At 52.5% G+C, this 16,729-nt stretch overlaps 1 protein-coding gene across 19 annotated transcripts in view; it reads left to right on the top strand.

Moving 5' to 3' along the window:
• Window positions 1–11,250, top strand: part of POU2F2 (POU class 2 homeobox 2) — a 76,948-nt gene extending 65,698 nt beyond the window's left edge. For 7 of the 19 annotated variants that reach the window (XM_084905274.1, XM_084905291.1, XM_084905289.1 and 4 more), the window contains 10 exons: window positions 22–127; window positions 216–307; window positions 2,188–2,349; window positions 2,512–2,653; window positions 2,747–2,895; window positions 2,967–3,143; window positions 4,429–4,495; window positions 6,102–6,303; window positions 6,426–6,499; window positions 6,751–11,250. In XM_084905274.1, coding sequence (XP_084761400.1) covers window positions 22–127; window positions 216–307; window positions 2,188–2,349; window positions 2,512–2,653; window positions 2,747–2,895; window positions 2,967–3,143; window positions 4,429–4,495; window positions 6,102–6,303; window positions 6,426–6,499; window positions 6,751–7,088 — 1,509 coding nt within the window. In that variant the 3' untranslated portion in view covers window positions 7,089–11,250. The remainder of the gene's footprint in view (window positions 1–21; window positions 128–215; window positions 308–2,187; window positions 2,350–2,511; window positions 2,654–2,746; window positions 2,896–2,966; window positions 3,144–4,428; window positions 4,496–6,101; window positions 6,304–6,425; window positions 6,500–6,750) is intronic. The other 12 variants (XM_084905278.1, XM_084905281.1, XM_084905280.1 and 9 more) reach the window with 3 other exon arrangements.
• Window positions 11,251–16,729: the final 5,479 nt, after the last annotated feature.

The raw sequence follows: 16,729 nt of genomic DNA on the forward strand, positions 1-16,729 counted from the left end.
CTGTCCACCCCCTCCCACCAGGACATACAGCAGCTTCTCCAGCTCCAGCAGCTGGTGCTTGTGCCGGGTCATCACCTCCAGCCCCCTGCTCAGTTCCTGCTGCCGCAGGCCCAGCAGAGTCAGCCAGGTAAGGCCCCAACCCGGTGGCCTCCCCACTGCCTGCTCAGCACTGCCCTCCCCCTCCTCACCCTGTGTGTCCCCGCTTGTCTCCCCAGGCCTGCTACCGACGCCAAATCTATTCCAGCTACCTCAGCAAACCCAGGGAGCTCTTCTGACCTCCCAGCCCCGGGCCGGGCTGCCCACGCAGGTGAGTGTCCACCGAGCGTGCCAGGCCGGGCCAGCAGTGGACTGGCGGGAGGCTGGGTGGATGGGGGTAAGGCGGGGCTGAGGGTCTCTTCTCCATTTGGCCCACTCCCCAGCCTCAGAGGCCAGGCCAGGAGCTGGGAGACCAGGGACCCAGCAGTGTCTACCACTAAGTTGCTGTGGAACCTTAAGCAAGTTACTCTCTCGTGGTCTGGATCTTCCTCTGTAGCAGTGATTTTCAACCAGTGTGCCGCAAGAATTTTTAAAACGTGCAGTACCTGACTATTTAATCAGGGGCACTGACCTCTTTCCGCTTAGATTGTCAAATTAAAAAATGACAACAGCCAACACAACAATAGCCTTCAAGTGTGAATGAATCAAAACTACGCCCCTTTTTTTTTTTTTTTTGTCAGATGGGCAAAAATGTATTTTTTGGTGTGCCACAGGATTTTAGTAATTAGTTTATGTGTGCCACAAGATGGAAAAGGTTAAAAATCGTGGAATGAGGGGAATCAACCAAATCAGTGGCTCTTAGCCCTTCAGGCACATGGACTCCTTTGAGAAGTCGATGGGAGATTCGATCCGACCACTCTACCCTTGAAAGCACATGTGCACAAACACAGGGACCTTGGGAGGTTTGAAAGTCTTTGGGTTCAGATGCCCTGGGTCTCTTCTAGGGTCCAAATGGAAGGTTCTCGGGAGAAGGGTCTGCTGGGTTCTAATTCACACCCACCTTCCAGATCAGACACTGAAAACCAGGGCTCACACCGTATTTTAAAAAATGGAATCAGTTGACACAATTCCCAGAAAATGCCAGATTCCAAGCTTCTCTTGACAAACCGGAAGTACTGGCAAAATGGATCTGTGTCCGTGTGGCTTAGGTGGCGGTTGGCAGCTTGGTCACTGGCCAGAGCAGGGGGTCCCCTCAAACAGGGGTCCCCTCTCCAGCTTCTCGGCCTCCCCCTGCCTGGTCCCCATGGTCTTTCTTGCCTGGGTTCTAGGCTTGCATAAAGAATCGTTCACAGTCCGTTACAGATTTCAAAATCCCCTTCTACCCATTTTTGTAACAGTCCTCTCAAAGAATTATATGAACTATTTAGAAAACCCTAAAAGTTTAGGTACGACCAGAGGGCCTAGTGCAATTGTGAAATCCAGAAATGCTCGGAAAGTCTAGTTCTTGTAATGTGGGCACCGAAGTCATTTGGCCGCACAACCTGTCCTGACCTGATTCAAGGCAATGAGTGACTTTGCTTTATCCCTCTTGTGTGATTCGGGCTTTGCTGAGAATGTCAATGTGTCCGAGTTTGGGGGTGATGCCTGGACCCTGATGGTGGCCTCACATCTCCTAAGGTATATGCCCCCTGTAGGCTTTCTAAAATAGGAGAAATTTCTGGATTCCAAAACAGATCCGGCCCCAGGGTTTTGGATAATGGATCAGCGACCTTTGTGACCAGCTTCCCTGCACCCACCGCCTGCTTCAGAGTTTAGGAAAATACCATTTTTTAACCAAGTTTTCCCAACAAGTCCTTGCATAGGCAGCAGCGGAGGGGGACCCTGAGGTCCCCAGCAATTCCTAGCAGAGCTGGTCCCTGACTCCCTGTGGGAGAGGAGATGGAGTCATGGCCCCCAGCTCCAGGGAAAGAGCCCGCCTGCTCCCTCTGGGAGTTTGCAGGCCGGGAGGGAATCTGCAGATTTCCAGCAGCGAGAGGCCCCACGCAGCCACCCTGGGAAGGGACAGCCCAGCGTGGGGCCGGCCTTTGGAGAGAACCTGCGGGCAGAAGCTGGAGGGCAGGGAGGGAGGGAGAAGAGGGAGACTGTGCAGCCATTGCTGAGCCCCATCCTGGTCCTTCGTCCTGCATTCCGCCCGCCTGCCCACCCCGCCAGGCTGTGACCCGCCCCACACTGCCCGACCCGCACCTCTCGCACCCGCAGCCCCCCAAATGCTTGGAGCCACCCTCCCACCCCGAGGAGCCCAGTGACCTGGAGGAGCTGGAGCAGTTTGCCCGCACCTTCAAGCAACGCCGCATCAAGCTGGGCTTCACGCAGGTCTGGGGCCTCCCGAACCGGCTGTGGGCGGGGGTGAGGGGCGGGGTGGACCCCGGGTGAGGGGCGTGACCAGCGGGGGCGGGGCGGACCCCCGGGGTGAGGGGCGAGCCCAATGCCAGGAGCCGGCTCTGACCCCTGTCCTCGCCCTGCCCTACGGACCAGGGTGACGTGGGCCTGGCCATGGGCAAGCTCTACGGCAACGACTTCAGCCAGACGACCATCTCCCGCTTTGAGGCCCTCAACCTGAGCTTCAAGAACATGTGCAAACTCAAGCCGCTCCTGGAGAAGTGGCTCAACGACGCAGGTGGGCCTGGGCTCCCCGGGGGGCTGCGGGCTTGGGGCCAGAGGGAGGGAGGGAGGGAGGCACCCTCTCACGCCCCTTCTCCTCCGGGCACAGAGACTATGTCTGTGGACTCCAGCCTGCCCAGCCCCAACCAGCTGAGCAGCCCCAGCCTGGGCTTCGATGGGCTCCCGGGCCGGAGACGCAAGAAGAGGACCAGCATTGAGACAAACGTCCGCTTCGCCTTAGAGAAGAGTTTTCTAGCGGTGAGGCCGGGTCCTGGCGGAGGTGCGGGCGGGCGGGAGAGGGGCCCGGCTAACCAGCCCTCTGCCCGCAGAACCAGAAGCCTACCTCAGAGGAGATCCTGCTGATCGCGGAGCAGCTGCACATGGAGAAGGAAGTGATCCGCGTCTGGTTCTGCAACCGGCGCCAGAAGGAGAAACGCATCAACCCCTGCAGCGCGGCCCCCATGCTGCCCAGCCCCGGGAAGCCGGCCAGCTACAGCCCCCACCTGGTACCGAGCCCTGGGGGGCACAGAGCTCTGCCGCCGGGAGCCGCAGCAGGCGCCCGTGTGAGGCACAGCCTGCCTGGCTGTCCGCAGTGCCCAGAGCAGAGGCAGGGAGTGGCCCATGGGGGAAGCGTCGTCACACAGGGACGCGGAGTTTCCGGGGAACTGGGGTCTTAAGTGGGGGACACAAGCACCCACACATACCCGCATTGCCAGACAGTTATCACAGGATGCTGTCACTCAGGGATAGAGACCAGGTAGGAGATGCAGGCACAACCACACGGACACAAGCGGGGGCATTACAGCCCTGGGGGTGTGCACACAGACCCGCTCAGGATCAGACACATTAGGACATCCCTCTGTTCCATCCGGTGTGGAAAGGGCTGTGACACTATAGAGAGGAGTGAGGAGCCCAGAGGAGTCCATCCCCCCCTGCCCCCATGATGTGGAGGAAAGACCGACCATCGAGCGAGTCATAGAGAACAGGAGAGAGCCAGCCACATGAAGGACAGGCAAGGGACTAGGGCCATGGTCGGCAAACTGCACTCTCGAGCCACATGCGGCTCTGGCCCCTTGAGTGCGGCTCTTCCACTAAATACCATGGTCTGGGCGAATCTATTTTGAAGAAGTGGCGTTAGAAGAAGTTTAAGTTTAAAAAATTCGGCTCGCAAAATAAATTTCATTCCTACTGCTGCTATTTGGCTCTGTTGACTAATGAGTTTGCCGACCACTGGACTAGGGTCCACAAAGGCCTGGAAGCCAGACTGTCAAGGCCAATTTGAGGAACTCCAGTACCTTTTAGTGTGTGGAACTGGGATGTATTGAATGAATAGGGGAGGGTAGGAGGAGGCAGGGGCCAGACACCCAAGTTATATGCTGAGGAGCTTGAACTTGAACTTGGGCAGTGCAGCACTAAGGAGAGACAGGGTCACATTCAGTGTGAGGCTCCTGGGGCTGAGGGAAGACTGGTGGATGTTCCCAGAAAATCAGGCCATTTGACTCTGGTGCACAGTCACCCCTGCCATCACCCCCCACTTCAGACTTGCAACTGCGTGGTGTCAGAGGGTGGGGAGGGCCCTCAACGGGAGGTACTCGCTCCTGCTGGTGGCTCAGATCACCTAGGGTACAAGCGGAGAAAGTGGAAAGCACCAGGCACAATTCCAATGGCATGTGGTACCCAGAGCCCCTTCGCCATCCAGGAGGCAGAGGAGGAGGGGCCATCCCCACAGGAGCACCGCAGGGATTGGTGGGAGACAGTGGCCTGACCATGCCTTCTCTCCTCTCTCCCCAGGTCACACCCCAAGGGAGTGCTGGGACCTTGCCGATGTCCCAAGCTTCCAGCAGTCTGAGCACAACAGGTCAGGGAGGGCAGAAGATGGTAGGGGTGGGGTGGGGGGGGAAGAACACAACTCGGGCCTGAGCCCAAGGGTTGCAAGTGGCTCAGGGTGTCCATGGGCCTCAAGGCTGAGCCTGGGGAGGAGGAGGCGGGGAGGACAGAGGGGAGAGGGCAGACTCCCCCGTCCTGGCCAGAGAAAAGCATGGGGTTGCTGAAAGGCGATGGACTTGGGATCTGTTCCTGGGATTTATAAACTGTGTGAGCTTCAGAAGTGACTTTACCTCTCTGGGCCTCAGTTTTTATATAATTATTGTGAATGTATAATACATGCAGAAGCCATATACATGCATATATACATACAAATGTCACACACACAAACACTTTTTTTTAACTTTAGAAAAGAAGGAAAGAGAGAGAACTAGAAACATTAATGATGAGAGAGAATCACTGATAGACTGCCTCCTGCACACTCCCTACTGGGGATTGTACCTAGACTGGGAATTGAACCGTGATCTCCTGATTCATGGGTAGACACTCAACCACCAAGCCACACCAGCCGGGCCACACACATTTTTTTGTACAAAGCCCTCCTTTCTTGGGACACAGCATCATATACATAAGAGTACTATTTTAAAAAACCCACCATATTGCCCCTTTCCAAGTTAAAAAATAATAAGTGGAGGTTTATAAAAGTAGTAAGGGTGTGCCTGGAACTGTTCTAAATGCTTTATAAAGAACTAGAGGCCCAGTGCACTGGGGGTAGTCCCTCAGCCCAGCCTGCACCTTCTCGAAATCTGGGACCCCTCGGGGGATGTCCACCTGCCAGCTTAGGCCTACTACCCACAGGCAGACAGACATCCTCCAAGGGATCCTCAGTGCTACCACGGAGGTGGGAGAAGCTCCCATCACCACCGCTGTGCTTGCCAGCTGTGAGCCCGGCTTCTGGCTGAGTGGCACTCCCCCTGGGGGAGCACACTGACCACAGGGGCCAGCTCCTGCACTGAGAGTCTGCCCCTTGGTGGTCAGTGCGTGTCATAGGAACTGGTTGGTTGTTCTCCTATTTGGTCAATTTGAACATTAGGGTTTATTAAATAGGATATTGCCTCATTTAATCCTCTCACCCATTTTATCATCCCATTTTCCTGATGAGAGAACTGAAGGCCAGAGAGGTGAAGGTGCTTGCTCAAGGGCACAGGTGAGACACAGCAAAGCCAGGAGTTGTCACCCTGCCTGTCTGGCTTGAGTGGGCTCAGAGCCCTCTCAACCTGCCAATTCCTGAGCTGAAGCTGGTACCCAGCTGCACCCCTCATGCCGGCCCGGCTCCTAGAGGGATCCTTAGGGCTTCTGGGCACCTCGGGTTCTTATCTGTATAAAAATAGTCTTGGGATGAGGTTCAGGGCAGGGTACTGAGCTTGGGTTCAGTGAGTGACAGCTGCTCTTACTTCGATGACTGTGATTGCTGCCACATGGCAGAGGCATGACGAGATGGCCCTGGGCAGAGAGGGCAGGAGGCCTGAGTGGGCTCTGACTGAGGAGATGCTGGGAGACTGCGGCAGGAAGTGACCCAGCCTCCTGGGTGGAGGACCGGCGGAAGCTGAAGTCTCCCTCTCTCTGTCTCTCTCTGGCAGTTACTACCTTATCCTCAGCTGTGGGGACGCTCCACCCCAGCCGGACAGCCGGAGCGGGTGGGGGCGGGGGCGGGGCCGCGCCCCCCCTCAATTCCATCCCTTCTGTCACTCCCCCACCCCCGGCCACCACCAACAGCACAAATCCCAGCCCTCAAGGCAGCCATTCGGCTATCGGCTTGTCGGGCCTGAACCCCAGCGCGGGGTAAGTGGGCAGCTGGGGAGACTGTGGGGAGAAGCAGGGTCGCTGTTGCTTCCTGGGTGGGGGGCCGAGCCCCCGTTCTGCCGGCCCCGCCCCTGCTAATGCCTCTGCTTTGCCTCTTGCAGAAGCACAATGGTGGGGTTGAGCTCCGGGCTGAGTCCAGCCCTCATGAGCAACAACCCTTTGGCTACTATCCAAGGTGCGTGCTGCCTCATGTCACCCCCATGGTCACCAGCCCTGCCCTCACGGGCCTCGAGCCCCTCCATTGCTGCTCCAGCCATGCCATCTGCCCCTGCTCACTGCATTGCTCACCTCTTCATACCCACCTCACCTTTGGGGAAGGTGTGAGGGCCGCTCATGGGGGTCCTTGGGGCTGATGGGAAGACAGGGGGCGCTGTGGGCAGGATGCTGGAAGGTGCCCCCAGCCCAGCCTCTCTCTCTCCCTGCCAGCCCTGGCCTCTGGTGGAACCCTGCCCCTTACCAGCCTTGACGGCAGCGGGAACCTGGTGCTGGGGGCAGCTGGTGCGGCCCCGGGGAGCCCTGGCCTGGTGACCTCGCCGCTCTTCTTGAACCACGCTGGGCTGCCCCTGCTCAGCGCCCCGCCTGGCGTGGGCCTGGTCTCGGCAGCCGCGGCGGCTGTGGCAGCCTCCATCTCCAGCAAGTCTCCGGGTCTCTCCTCTTCCTCCTCCACTTCCTCCTCCTCGTCCTCCTCCTCCACTTGCAGCGAGGCCACAGCACAGACCCCTGGAGGCCCAGGGGGGCCGGAGGCAGGGTCCAAGCCCGAGTGAGGGCCCGCCATGCCTCCCCTCCTCCTCCTCTGACCCCCACTTTGGTCCCGTCTAGAAGACAGTGAGGAGGCCAGCGATGGGAGTGTAGGAGGTCCTTGGAGCAGGAGTGATAAGGGAGAAGAGACCAAAAAAAAAATTCAAACAACCAAAAAAAGAAAGAAAGAAAGAAAGAAAGAAAGAAAGAAAGAAAGAAGAGAAACCAACAAAAAAGAAAACCAAAAATAATCGCAACAAAAACCAGCTGCCCCAAAGGAACCAGAGGTGAAAACCGAACAAAAACCAAAAACAGACCAACCCCCCCACCCCCAAACCAAACAAACCAAAAACCAGTCGCAAGCCAGACCTCAGTGTGCTCATCCTCACAGCTAGGACACCAAATAAGAACCCCAGCCGGGGGCCGAGACGCCCCGAGGGCGAGGGCGGACCTCACCCTGAGCCCCTGGCTGTGGGGCCAACCTGCAACCTTGCCTCCCCCAGCGGGGGGCCAAAGAAGGAAAAAGAGACCGCGCCAGCCTCCCAGCCCCAGCCCCAGCCCTGGCAGCCTGGGGTAGAGGGGTGGGGCTCAGAACCACCGCCAAACGCTCTTTTCCAAAAGGTGAAAGAGAAAGGGCCTGAACAACCTTACACCAAATATTCAGTAGCTTCATCCAAAGGATGTACAGAATTTTTAGCGTTGTGTTCAACAGAATGTGTCCCCACCATGCGTCCTCCTTGCCCCTCCCCCCCAGCTCTCCCTGCCCAGGCAGGGGGGCTGGCTTTAACCTCCTCCCTCCCCCGCCAGTGGAGAGTGCAGGGGAAGGCCTGGGATGACTCTTCACCCCTGTACTTCCCCCGTTCCCCTTTGAAGGGTGGGCTAGGCCATTTTTGCTAAGTTCTAGCTCTCACATGTCCCCCCCTCACCGGGTCACCCTCTGGGGCCTCCCCGCTCCCCGGCCTATGGGGAGGTGGAAGTCCCAGGCAAAGAGGGAATGAGGTGAGGGCATGCAAGTTGTCTTTCTTTCCATCCTTGTCTGTCAGTTTCCCTGAAAAAAAAAAAAAAATTCATATTCCAGTGCCTATCCGTGGAATCCTTCACGTTCTTTGACATTGACCAGAAACCAAAAAGAGAACTCACTTCACTCACCCCCCCCGCCCCCCACCCTATGCCCCTCTGATACTGGCAGATGCCTCCTCCTGTCCCTGACACATGCAGACACGCACTCACCCCAGGGGTGAGGTTCCTCCAGATGGCATCCCATCAGGGTTCGTGTGGCGGGGCAGTGCCATGACCTGTGGTCCCCATCCGAGAGGGCACTGTGATGGCCGCCGCTCCTATGAGACCTCCCTCTAGTCTCAGCTGGACCCTGTGTTTGCTCAGCCCCGGACACATCTGCAGGACGACAGACAGAGGAGAGACACCACTGGGAGCCGCTTTGCCCCCTGCTATTGTGGAGGCCAACAAAGTTTTGAACCAAAAACAAAAAAAAACCAAACAAACAATAAGTTAAAACTAGAAAAGAGAATTTATATATATATTTAAGGGAAAGAAGAAGAGAACTCTTCAAGAATGAGAAGGAGCCGCGAGGCGGAGCCAAGCCCTGTCCAGGCCCTTGGTCCCCGAGGCGGGTGGAAGGACAGATGCTTCTTTCTCTTCACAAATACCTCATGGACGTCGTCTTCGGGAAAGCCGGAGGGGGGCACCTGGGGCAGGGCCTGTCCCTCAGCTAGGGCAGATGGAAGCGGGTGGGCAGGGCTGAGAGAGGGTGCCAGGGACTGGGGTGAAGAGTCCCATACTCCCTGCCCCACCCCAATCAACTGAAAAAGCTTTAAAAAAACAACAACAACAGGAAAAAAGGAATAAGAAGACAAAAAGAATGAAGGAAAACTAACACACTTTCGGGTGGTTTGATTCCTACTTTGATTTCTTTTTCTATTCCCTCTGTCCTCTCGCCTCTGTAACCCCTCTCTCTCTCTCTCTCTCTCTCTCTCTCTCTCTCTCTCTCTCTCTCCCTCTCCCTCTCCCTCTCCCTCTCCCTCTCCCTCCCTCTCCCTCTCTCCCCCTCTCTCCTCTCTCCTCTCTCCTCTCTCTTCTCTCCTCTCTCATCTCTCCTCTCTCTTCCTTCTTCTCTCATCTCTCTCAATCTCGTTCTTTGTGTCTCTCCTCAAACCAAAGTGTTGCTGTGAAGGACGAGAGCCATGGAAATCAGAGTGGCCCCGCCCCTCGCTGGGCAGAACAGAGCAGAGGGAGGGGGAACCCAGACAGTGCTGCTGGACACTGAGAGGCAGACAGAGCCTCGTGGCCACTCTGGGCCCTGAGGCCTCCGCGTTCTTTTGTCTCCCTTCTCCCACCCGGGAAATGAAACTGTTGGGCTGGGCCACAGAGGCAGCAGACACTCAGCTGTCCCGGGGGTCTGGGGTGCCTTGTCTGATAGTTGGGTGGCTGCCCCTAGCACCCTGGCGCCCATGATGGGGCCTGGCATGCCATCAGCCAGCCTCGCCGCCGGAATGTAAGAATCTCTGCTGAACCGACTCCCTGCCCTCACCCTACCTCTGAGTTTGTCCATTTTTATTTCCTGAAGACAAGAGACTATTGAGAGGGCCTGGGCAGACAATAAGGACATTTGAGCAGAGCAAAGTTAAAGGAATTACAACCAAAAACCCCTCCAAGAAGACAGGCAGCATGGAAGGCATGATGGAGATGACTCAAACAAATACTATGATTTCAGACCAAAAAAAAAAAAAAAAGGAAAAAAAAGAAAAGAAAAAAAAAAAAAAAAAAAGAATAAAATGGAAAAAGAAAAAAAATCCAGGACTCACCACCACCCACTTCATCCTGCTTCTTCCCCATCAAGTCCTGCCACGTGGGACCTCTTCCCAACCCCAGTGTTGGGGGTGTGGGGCAGACAGCAGAGGAGGAAGTAGGGAGCAGGGATAGGGCCAATGATGCCCTGACACTGGTGGAGGGACCCCCCCATGCAGCGGGGGATGGTGGGGACCCTCCCCATACAACCCCTATAACTGGGAAAAGAAAAACAAGAATAACAGAAAATTCCTGGGAGGGGGGGAAATAACCAAATCCCAAGCTTTAACTACAGCTGTGAAACCAAATATTGGGAAGGGGGTGGGAGGGAGGGAGGGGCAAGTGTGCCCCAGGTCTCCCCCCCGGGCCCCCTCCCCCGAGGACTCGAGATAAGGCACCAAATACCTCATAGAACTTTAATGTTAAAAAAAAAAAAAAAAGGAAACCAAATATCGTTGGCTGGGGGCCGGCCAGGGCAAGGGGCTAGGGGGCGGAAGGGAGCCAGGGTTGGGAAGGTGATGGGGGAATTTGTGCCCCCCACTCCCCTCTTGCCCCTTCCGCTCCAGTCCCCCGGCTGAACTCCGGGAAACAAAACTATCTCATCGTTTTTATTTTGTGGTCTGTACAGAGCCTGTGTCCGTGTGTCTGTGTGAGCGAGAGATTTGGGCGGTTGGGGAACATTATATGGGGGTTGGGGAGGGAGACCCCAGACCAGGCTCTGGGCTAGGTGCCATGATTAAGGTGAGGGGCCAGGGGCCTGGGCTATAGAGAGAGGAAGATGAATGGGTTGGAGAAATGGGGCAGGGGGCACCCTCTGAATTCCTCTTCTCCCCAGTCACGACCTCCTGCTTGAGGAAGGGACAGAGACCGGGTCTACCCTAATGGTGGACCTTTAAATTGTGCCAAAAAAAAAAAAAAAAAAAAAATGCCAGTAACTAAAACACCTGTCTCTGTTGTCTCCTGGGAGGGAGGGGCGGGTGTAAGTGGGGATGGGTGGAGATTGGGAACTCCGGCTCCTGGATGAGTTGGGACTAAGGTCAGAGGAAGGGGATGTTTCTCACACATCTCCCTGGGGAGGACCGAGAGAGAGGGTCTCCACATCCAAGCCATGTAGGGGGTGACCTCCTGACATGACTGGATTTCCTCACCCACCCAGATCCCAGGAGCCTCTCTCCCATTTAGCCCAGGGTAGGGGAACTGAGTGAGAGAGAGAGTGAGACAGACTGAGCAAGACTGAGACACGCGGGCCCCCACTGGCCTCTGAGTGGGAAAGGCAAGTGCGAGAAATAAAGGCCTCCAAGAGAAAAAAGAAACAAACCAAAGATTTAACCATTAAAAAAAAAACACAAAAAAACCACAGACAACTCCGCTACCTTTTTATACGTTGGAAAAAAAGTGAAAAATGTTAAAATTAAAAAAAATACACAAAACAGGCCGCAGTTCCTTCGTGCGGTTTGAACTTTGACCTCAGCAGTCTCCAAAGCAAGATGACGATGACAAAGGCGAAGCAAAAGAAAGAAAAAATAACGTATATTTTTAAGTATTTGTCCTTGAGATGTTAGCTCCTTGTTAAACACAAAAAGGAGAGAAAAATCCAGACAGACGTGTTGCTGGGACGGAGACAACTACTTACTATGTCTGTGACCCCTCCTCTCTGCCTCCCCCTTCCTTCCCCCTTCCTCTTTCCTCTATCCCCGCTCCCCCTCCCCCAGCCTGTCCTCCAAGCCCAGGGGCTCAGTATTTATTTATTTATATAATTGCAGGGTGACTGGGGGCCTCTCTCAACAACTGTAGAGAAGGCCTTTGGATCATGATGGGTAGGGAATGGGCAAGGAGTCTTTGGGGAAAAGCAGGAGCCTGATCTTCGATCAACTCCTCTCTGCTGGCTCCTTCCAGGCTTCTTATCCCACTGCTGCCACCACTACCTCCCAATCCAAGGCTGCACTAGGGCAAGGTGATCCCCCACCATGTAAAGACCTGACTGGCTCAGCCCTTGCTGGGTGGGTGTCTTTCACCTACTCATTTGTCACTGGGTGGAATGGGGATGGGAGGAGGTGGCAACAAGTGGGCATAGGAGACCAAGAAGTGGCTTCTGGAAATTGACTAGGCCCTGGAGACCTTCTCCATTCTCACCGAGTTAGCCCCCCCTTTCAGTTCTGTCTGACCCCTGTGTTGGTAGCCCTTCCCTTCCTATCCTGCACCCCCTTCCTGTCTCTTCTCGTGGTAGCGGGTTAGCGTTTCAGTGTTCTTAACTCCGATCTGCTTGTTCATTGTACAATGTGCTTCTTTTAAGGCCCCATTTTTGTAACTTGAGTGTGTCATTCATCTGAACAACATCAAAAAATAAAAAATTAAAAACTGTACAGAGAGAAATGCTGCTGGCTCTCCCTTCGTCTTCTCTGTCCTGGGAAGGGTCTTGGGGAGAAATCAGGGTATGGGGTGGGTATGTGTGTGCTGGGAGGGGAGGGCTTTACTTCTGGTAGGTAAACATTCACTCGGAAGGAAGGCCTGGTGTGGCTGTTGGTTGGATCGATGTCCTGCAAAAGGTGGAAAGGTGGTGGGTTAAATTCCCAGTCAAGGTCAGGGCACATACCCAGGTTGTGGGTTCAATCCTGTCAGGGCCCTTCCTGGAGGCAACTTGTCGATGACGACATCAATTTTCTTCCCTCTCTCCCCTAAATATCAATGAAAAGTATATCCTCGGGTGAGAATTTTAAAAAATGAAGGCCCAAGCAAGGTGTTTTTGTTTTGTTTTGTTTTTGTTTTTGCCAATCAGAAAACCAAGGTTTGAAACTTAGGATGAATTCAAATCTCAGTTCTGCCATTTTATAGATATGTGATCTTTGATATTAAGCTTCAATGATCTCATCTGTAACAGGGACAGTACCTATTCTGGGGTTGGTAAGAATTAAATGATGCAGATTTCAGGCATACTGTCTAATAAATGGGAAGCACAAAAAAAAAACAAAACAGGAAACCAGTATTTCCCCACTTCCATCCCCAGAGGACTAACAAAATCCTTTAAAAACTGAGTTGGGCCCTAGCTAGTTTTGCTCAGTGGATAGAGCATTGGCCTGTGGACTGAAGGGTCCCAGGTTCGATTCCAGTCAAGGGCATGTACCTTGGTTGCAGGTTCCCCTGACCTGGTCAGGGTGCATGCAGGAGGCAACCTATTGATGTGTCTCTCTCACATTGATGTTTCTCTCTGTCTCTTCCTCTCCCTTCCACGCTCTCTAAAAATCAATGGAAAAATATCAAGTGAGGATTAACAAACAAAAACAAAACTGAGTTGGCCCAGCTGGTATGGCTCAGTGGTTGAGCACTGACCTATGAACCAGGAGGTCGAGGTTCAATTCCCAGTCAGGGCACATGCCTGGGTTGCGTGTTCCATCACATGTGGGCATGCAGGAGGCAGCCAATCAATGATTCTCTCTCATCATTGATGTTTCTATCTCCCTCTCTCTTCCTCTCTGAAATCAATAAAAGTATTAAAAATATATATTTAAAACAAAAAATGAATTGACTTGAAGTTGTCTGGTGAAACAAAATATATACCTTCCCCCCCTCCCCCCCCCAGCACAACATACACTCAAATTTTTGTGCCCATACTAAATCATTTGAAAGGAAGAACAGCTTTCAGGTAGGCCAGGGGCTGATCACCAAGATTCCACCACTGAAAACCAGGAATGGTATCACAACTAGGTTTTCTCATTGCAATCAGGTCTCCTTATCACTGTTCCATCCTCCGATGTATGGCACTCAGGTGTTGGGATTCTGCAAATTCAATAGTGAGGGATGGGAAAGAGGAGAAAGGAAGAGTGGGAGGGTTTCAATCATTCAGATAAGATTAAAAAAGTATCAGCACTGCATTGTTTTGGCAAGACTGAGAGACAAGTCAGTAGGGATAGGGCAGTGGTTGGCAAACTGTGGCTTGTGAGCCACATGCGGTTCTCGAGCCGCGGTTTGCCGCTCTGTTGACTAATGAGTTTGCCGACCACTGACCTAGATTCTCGATTCCATTAATTACAGGCTGTTGTTCCTTGTGATTAAGCCCCTATCCCAGTTGTCTCGAGCCGCAGTTTGCTGACCACTGAGTTAGGGGAATGGGATGTTGGAATGGAGATTCAGAATACTCTGAGGAGTTATTTGGTCCACCCCTGCCTGCAGGGTGGTATGATCAGAACCATACAGATCAAAAGTTCCTTGTCACTCAGGTCATCAATCCTGTGACAAGCAGACACCACACCTGAGAGCACTCTGAACTAGCATCTACCTGTTGCCCCGTGAATGTGCTTAATCACTCCACATGCCTTCTGGTCAGTCATACTTTGGCCTCCTCTTGTTGAGAACTCATTGGGCACTGGAGGACCACTGTTCTGTCCCCTTAACAGTTCTTATGCAGCTTCCATATCCAACTATAAATTGGCAATACAAAGCTCTTAGAGAGGTCTGCAAGTCACTGCATCAGAACTGGTGTGTTCAGAACATGGATTCCAAGGTCACACACATACATGCTCACTGGATCCAAAGCTCTGGGGGAACTGCCTAACACAGTTTGAGAACTTTTGCCTGTCCAACTCAATCCCCAGCATCCAACAAGGGTTTGATTAGTGCCACCTTTTTTAACAGTGGTTGAGGACTGTGGAAATTTCAGCAGGGTGATGGTAAATGATGTTCATAAACCTCTTTACACACACAACTTTTTCTCAGGGTGGGAGTCCAGAATTTCCTGTAAGGGCTCTAAAAAGGAACCACAGAGCCTTTTTTCTCTGCTGAAAGCATCTTTATCTTGGGATCAACCAGCACCCTGAGTTTTTCAGCCTGTTGTTTAGCTGGTTTTGCAAGCATAAATTCTGATTGTTCTCAGTACTGATTTGATGTGACTGTCAGGATAGGATGTTACAGGTTTTTGTGAGAAGAGGCAGTTTAAGGACAAATTTTACCTGGTGATTAAAGAAGGGGGCATGCTGAGCCGACTTGGCTAGAATCCTTTCTGCAGGGTATAAGGTTACTGAAAGAAGGTGTCTAGGATTAACACTCTGTGAAATTTCTTAACACATCACTTGCTCTTCATTAGGAGCTGTCAAGATATCAAATGGGTATTTTTTTTTTTTTGACATTAGAATTTACCTTTATTGCTTAACGTATTACAAATAGTAGGAGGGCTTGGGGGAGGGTTAAGAGATCAACTGAAGGATTTGTATGCATGCATATAAGAATTTACATTTTTTTTTCGTTTCCCCATTTCTTTTAAAAAATATTTCTATATGTTTTTATTGATTTTAGAGAAAGGGAGAGGGAGAGATAGAAACATCAGTGTTGAAAGTGAATCATTGATCGGCTGCCTCCTGCATGCCCCCCACTGGAGATCAAGCCTGCAACCCAGGCATGTTCCCTGGCTGGGAATTGAACCATGACCTCCTGGGTTCAGTGTTTTAAAACTCCACTCAGTCACCACAGCTGGGGTATCTCTTATTCTTTTCTCACACTCTACAGCTAAACAAATATTTATTTGTGGTTTCTAAAATGTCTGACTCATGTATGTCTGCCCTCTTTTCTTATCTACTTGGTAAATAATTCTTCAGCTTTCTAGCCTAAACTTTTGTGTGAAGTTCTGGATTTCCCTTGGCAGAGTGAGGTGGTTTCTACTTTGCATCCTTTAAACTCTTTTGTTGAAATGCCAATAGAATAGTTGCAAAATGTTAGAAATTTAATCTCCTTTGCTAGGCTGTGAGCTCCTCAGTAGAAGGGATATTGATTTAATAAACTCTTTCTTTCCAGCACCTCTCAGTAGATGCTTAATAAATGCTTAAATCTGAGGTCTGGGGTAAAGCAAATTTCTAACAATGGTGTAATAAATAGGGAATATGCAAATTGACTGTCACACCATCACAAAAGATGGCAGCACCTATAGCCACAAGATAGTGGCGCCCAGTCCCCTCAGCTCTGCCAGAGTCCCCCAGTCCTTTCAGCCCCACCACGGAGTGAGGGGTGGCAGGTGTGTGGTGCAACTGGACCCATCCTCAGCCCCCAGCCACTCAGGGACAGCCCGAAGTGCAGGCAAGCCTCGGATGTTGGCTGCTCAGCTGATGCCTAAGGTGTAGGCAATCCTTGGACATCAGTTGCCCAGACAATGCCTGAAGTGCAGGCAAGCCTCAGATGGTGGCTACCCTGCCGCCAAGGGCTGCCTGAGGCTCAGGTAACCAGGGCTGGTCAAGGCTTTCACTCCGGCAGTGGCAGCAGCAGAGGTGTGATGGGGTGTCGCCTTCCCCTGATAGCTGGATCGCCTCATGCTCCCGAGGGCTCCTGGACTGTGAGAGGGGGCAGGCTGGGCTGAGGGAACCCCTCTTCCAGTGCATGAATTTTTATGCACTGGGCCTCTAGTTAAATATATTTTAATTCACTCCAACATGGTATGAGGAAAAAATTACTTGACTGAAAAATATTTATGGAGAACATAGGAAGCATAGTATCTGTTCAAAAATAAATGTGTAATGAGTGATTAAGAATGTGTAACTGAAGAATTTATTATTGCATTTAATGTTGACACTAGTTTTATCAACATTTAGAGATTTGAGGGAAATGAAAACTTTTGCTTACATTTCTAGGTAAGCAAGAATATTTAAGTATTGTGTATTGACAAATACAGTATAGGTACAGTGTTTTGTTTTAAAACAATTAAAATAAGCATAATGTAGCAAAACATATAAATGGTGCCAGACCTGGTTTCTAGCCGGGCCCCACCACTTGTGTGGCCTTGGTCTCTTCCATCTATGAACCCTCATTTTCTCACCAGAGCCACAGGCTAACCCAGTCTGTCTTAAAGCCCCAGGGCCTAGAGGGGAGCAGGGCTGCTGAAGGG

This window comes from Pipistrellus hanaki (assembly GCF_964339955.1).
Source record: "Pipistrellus hanaki genome assembly, chromosome: 15".
Lineage (NCBI taxonomy): Eukaryota > Metazoa > Chordata > Mammalia > Chiroptera > Vespertilionidae > Pipistrellus > Pipistrellus hanaki.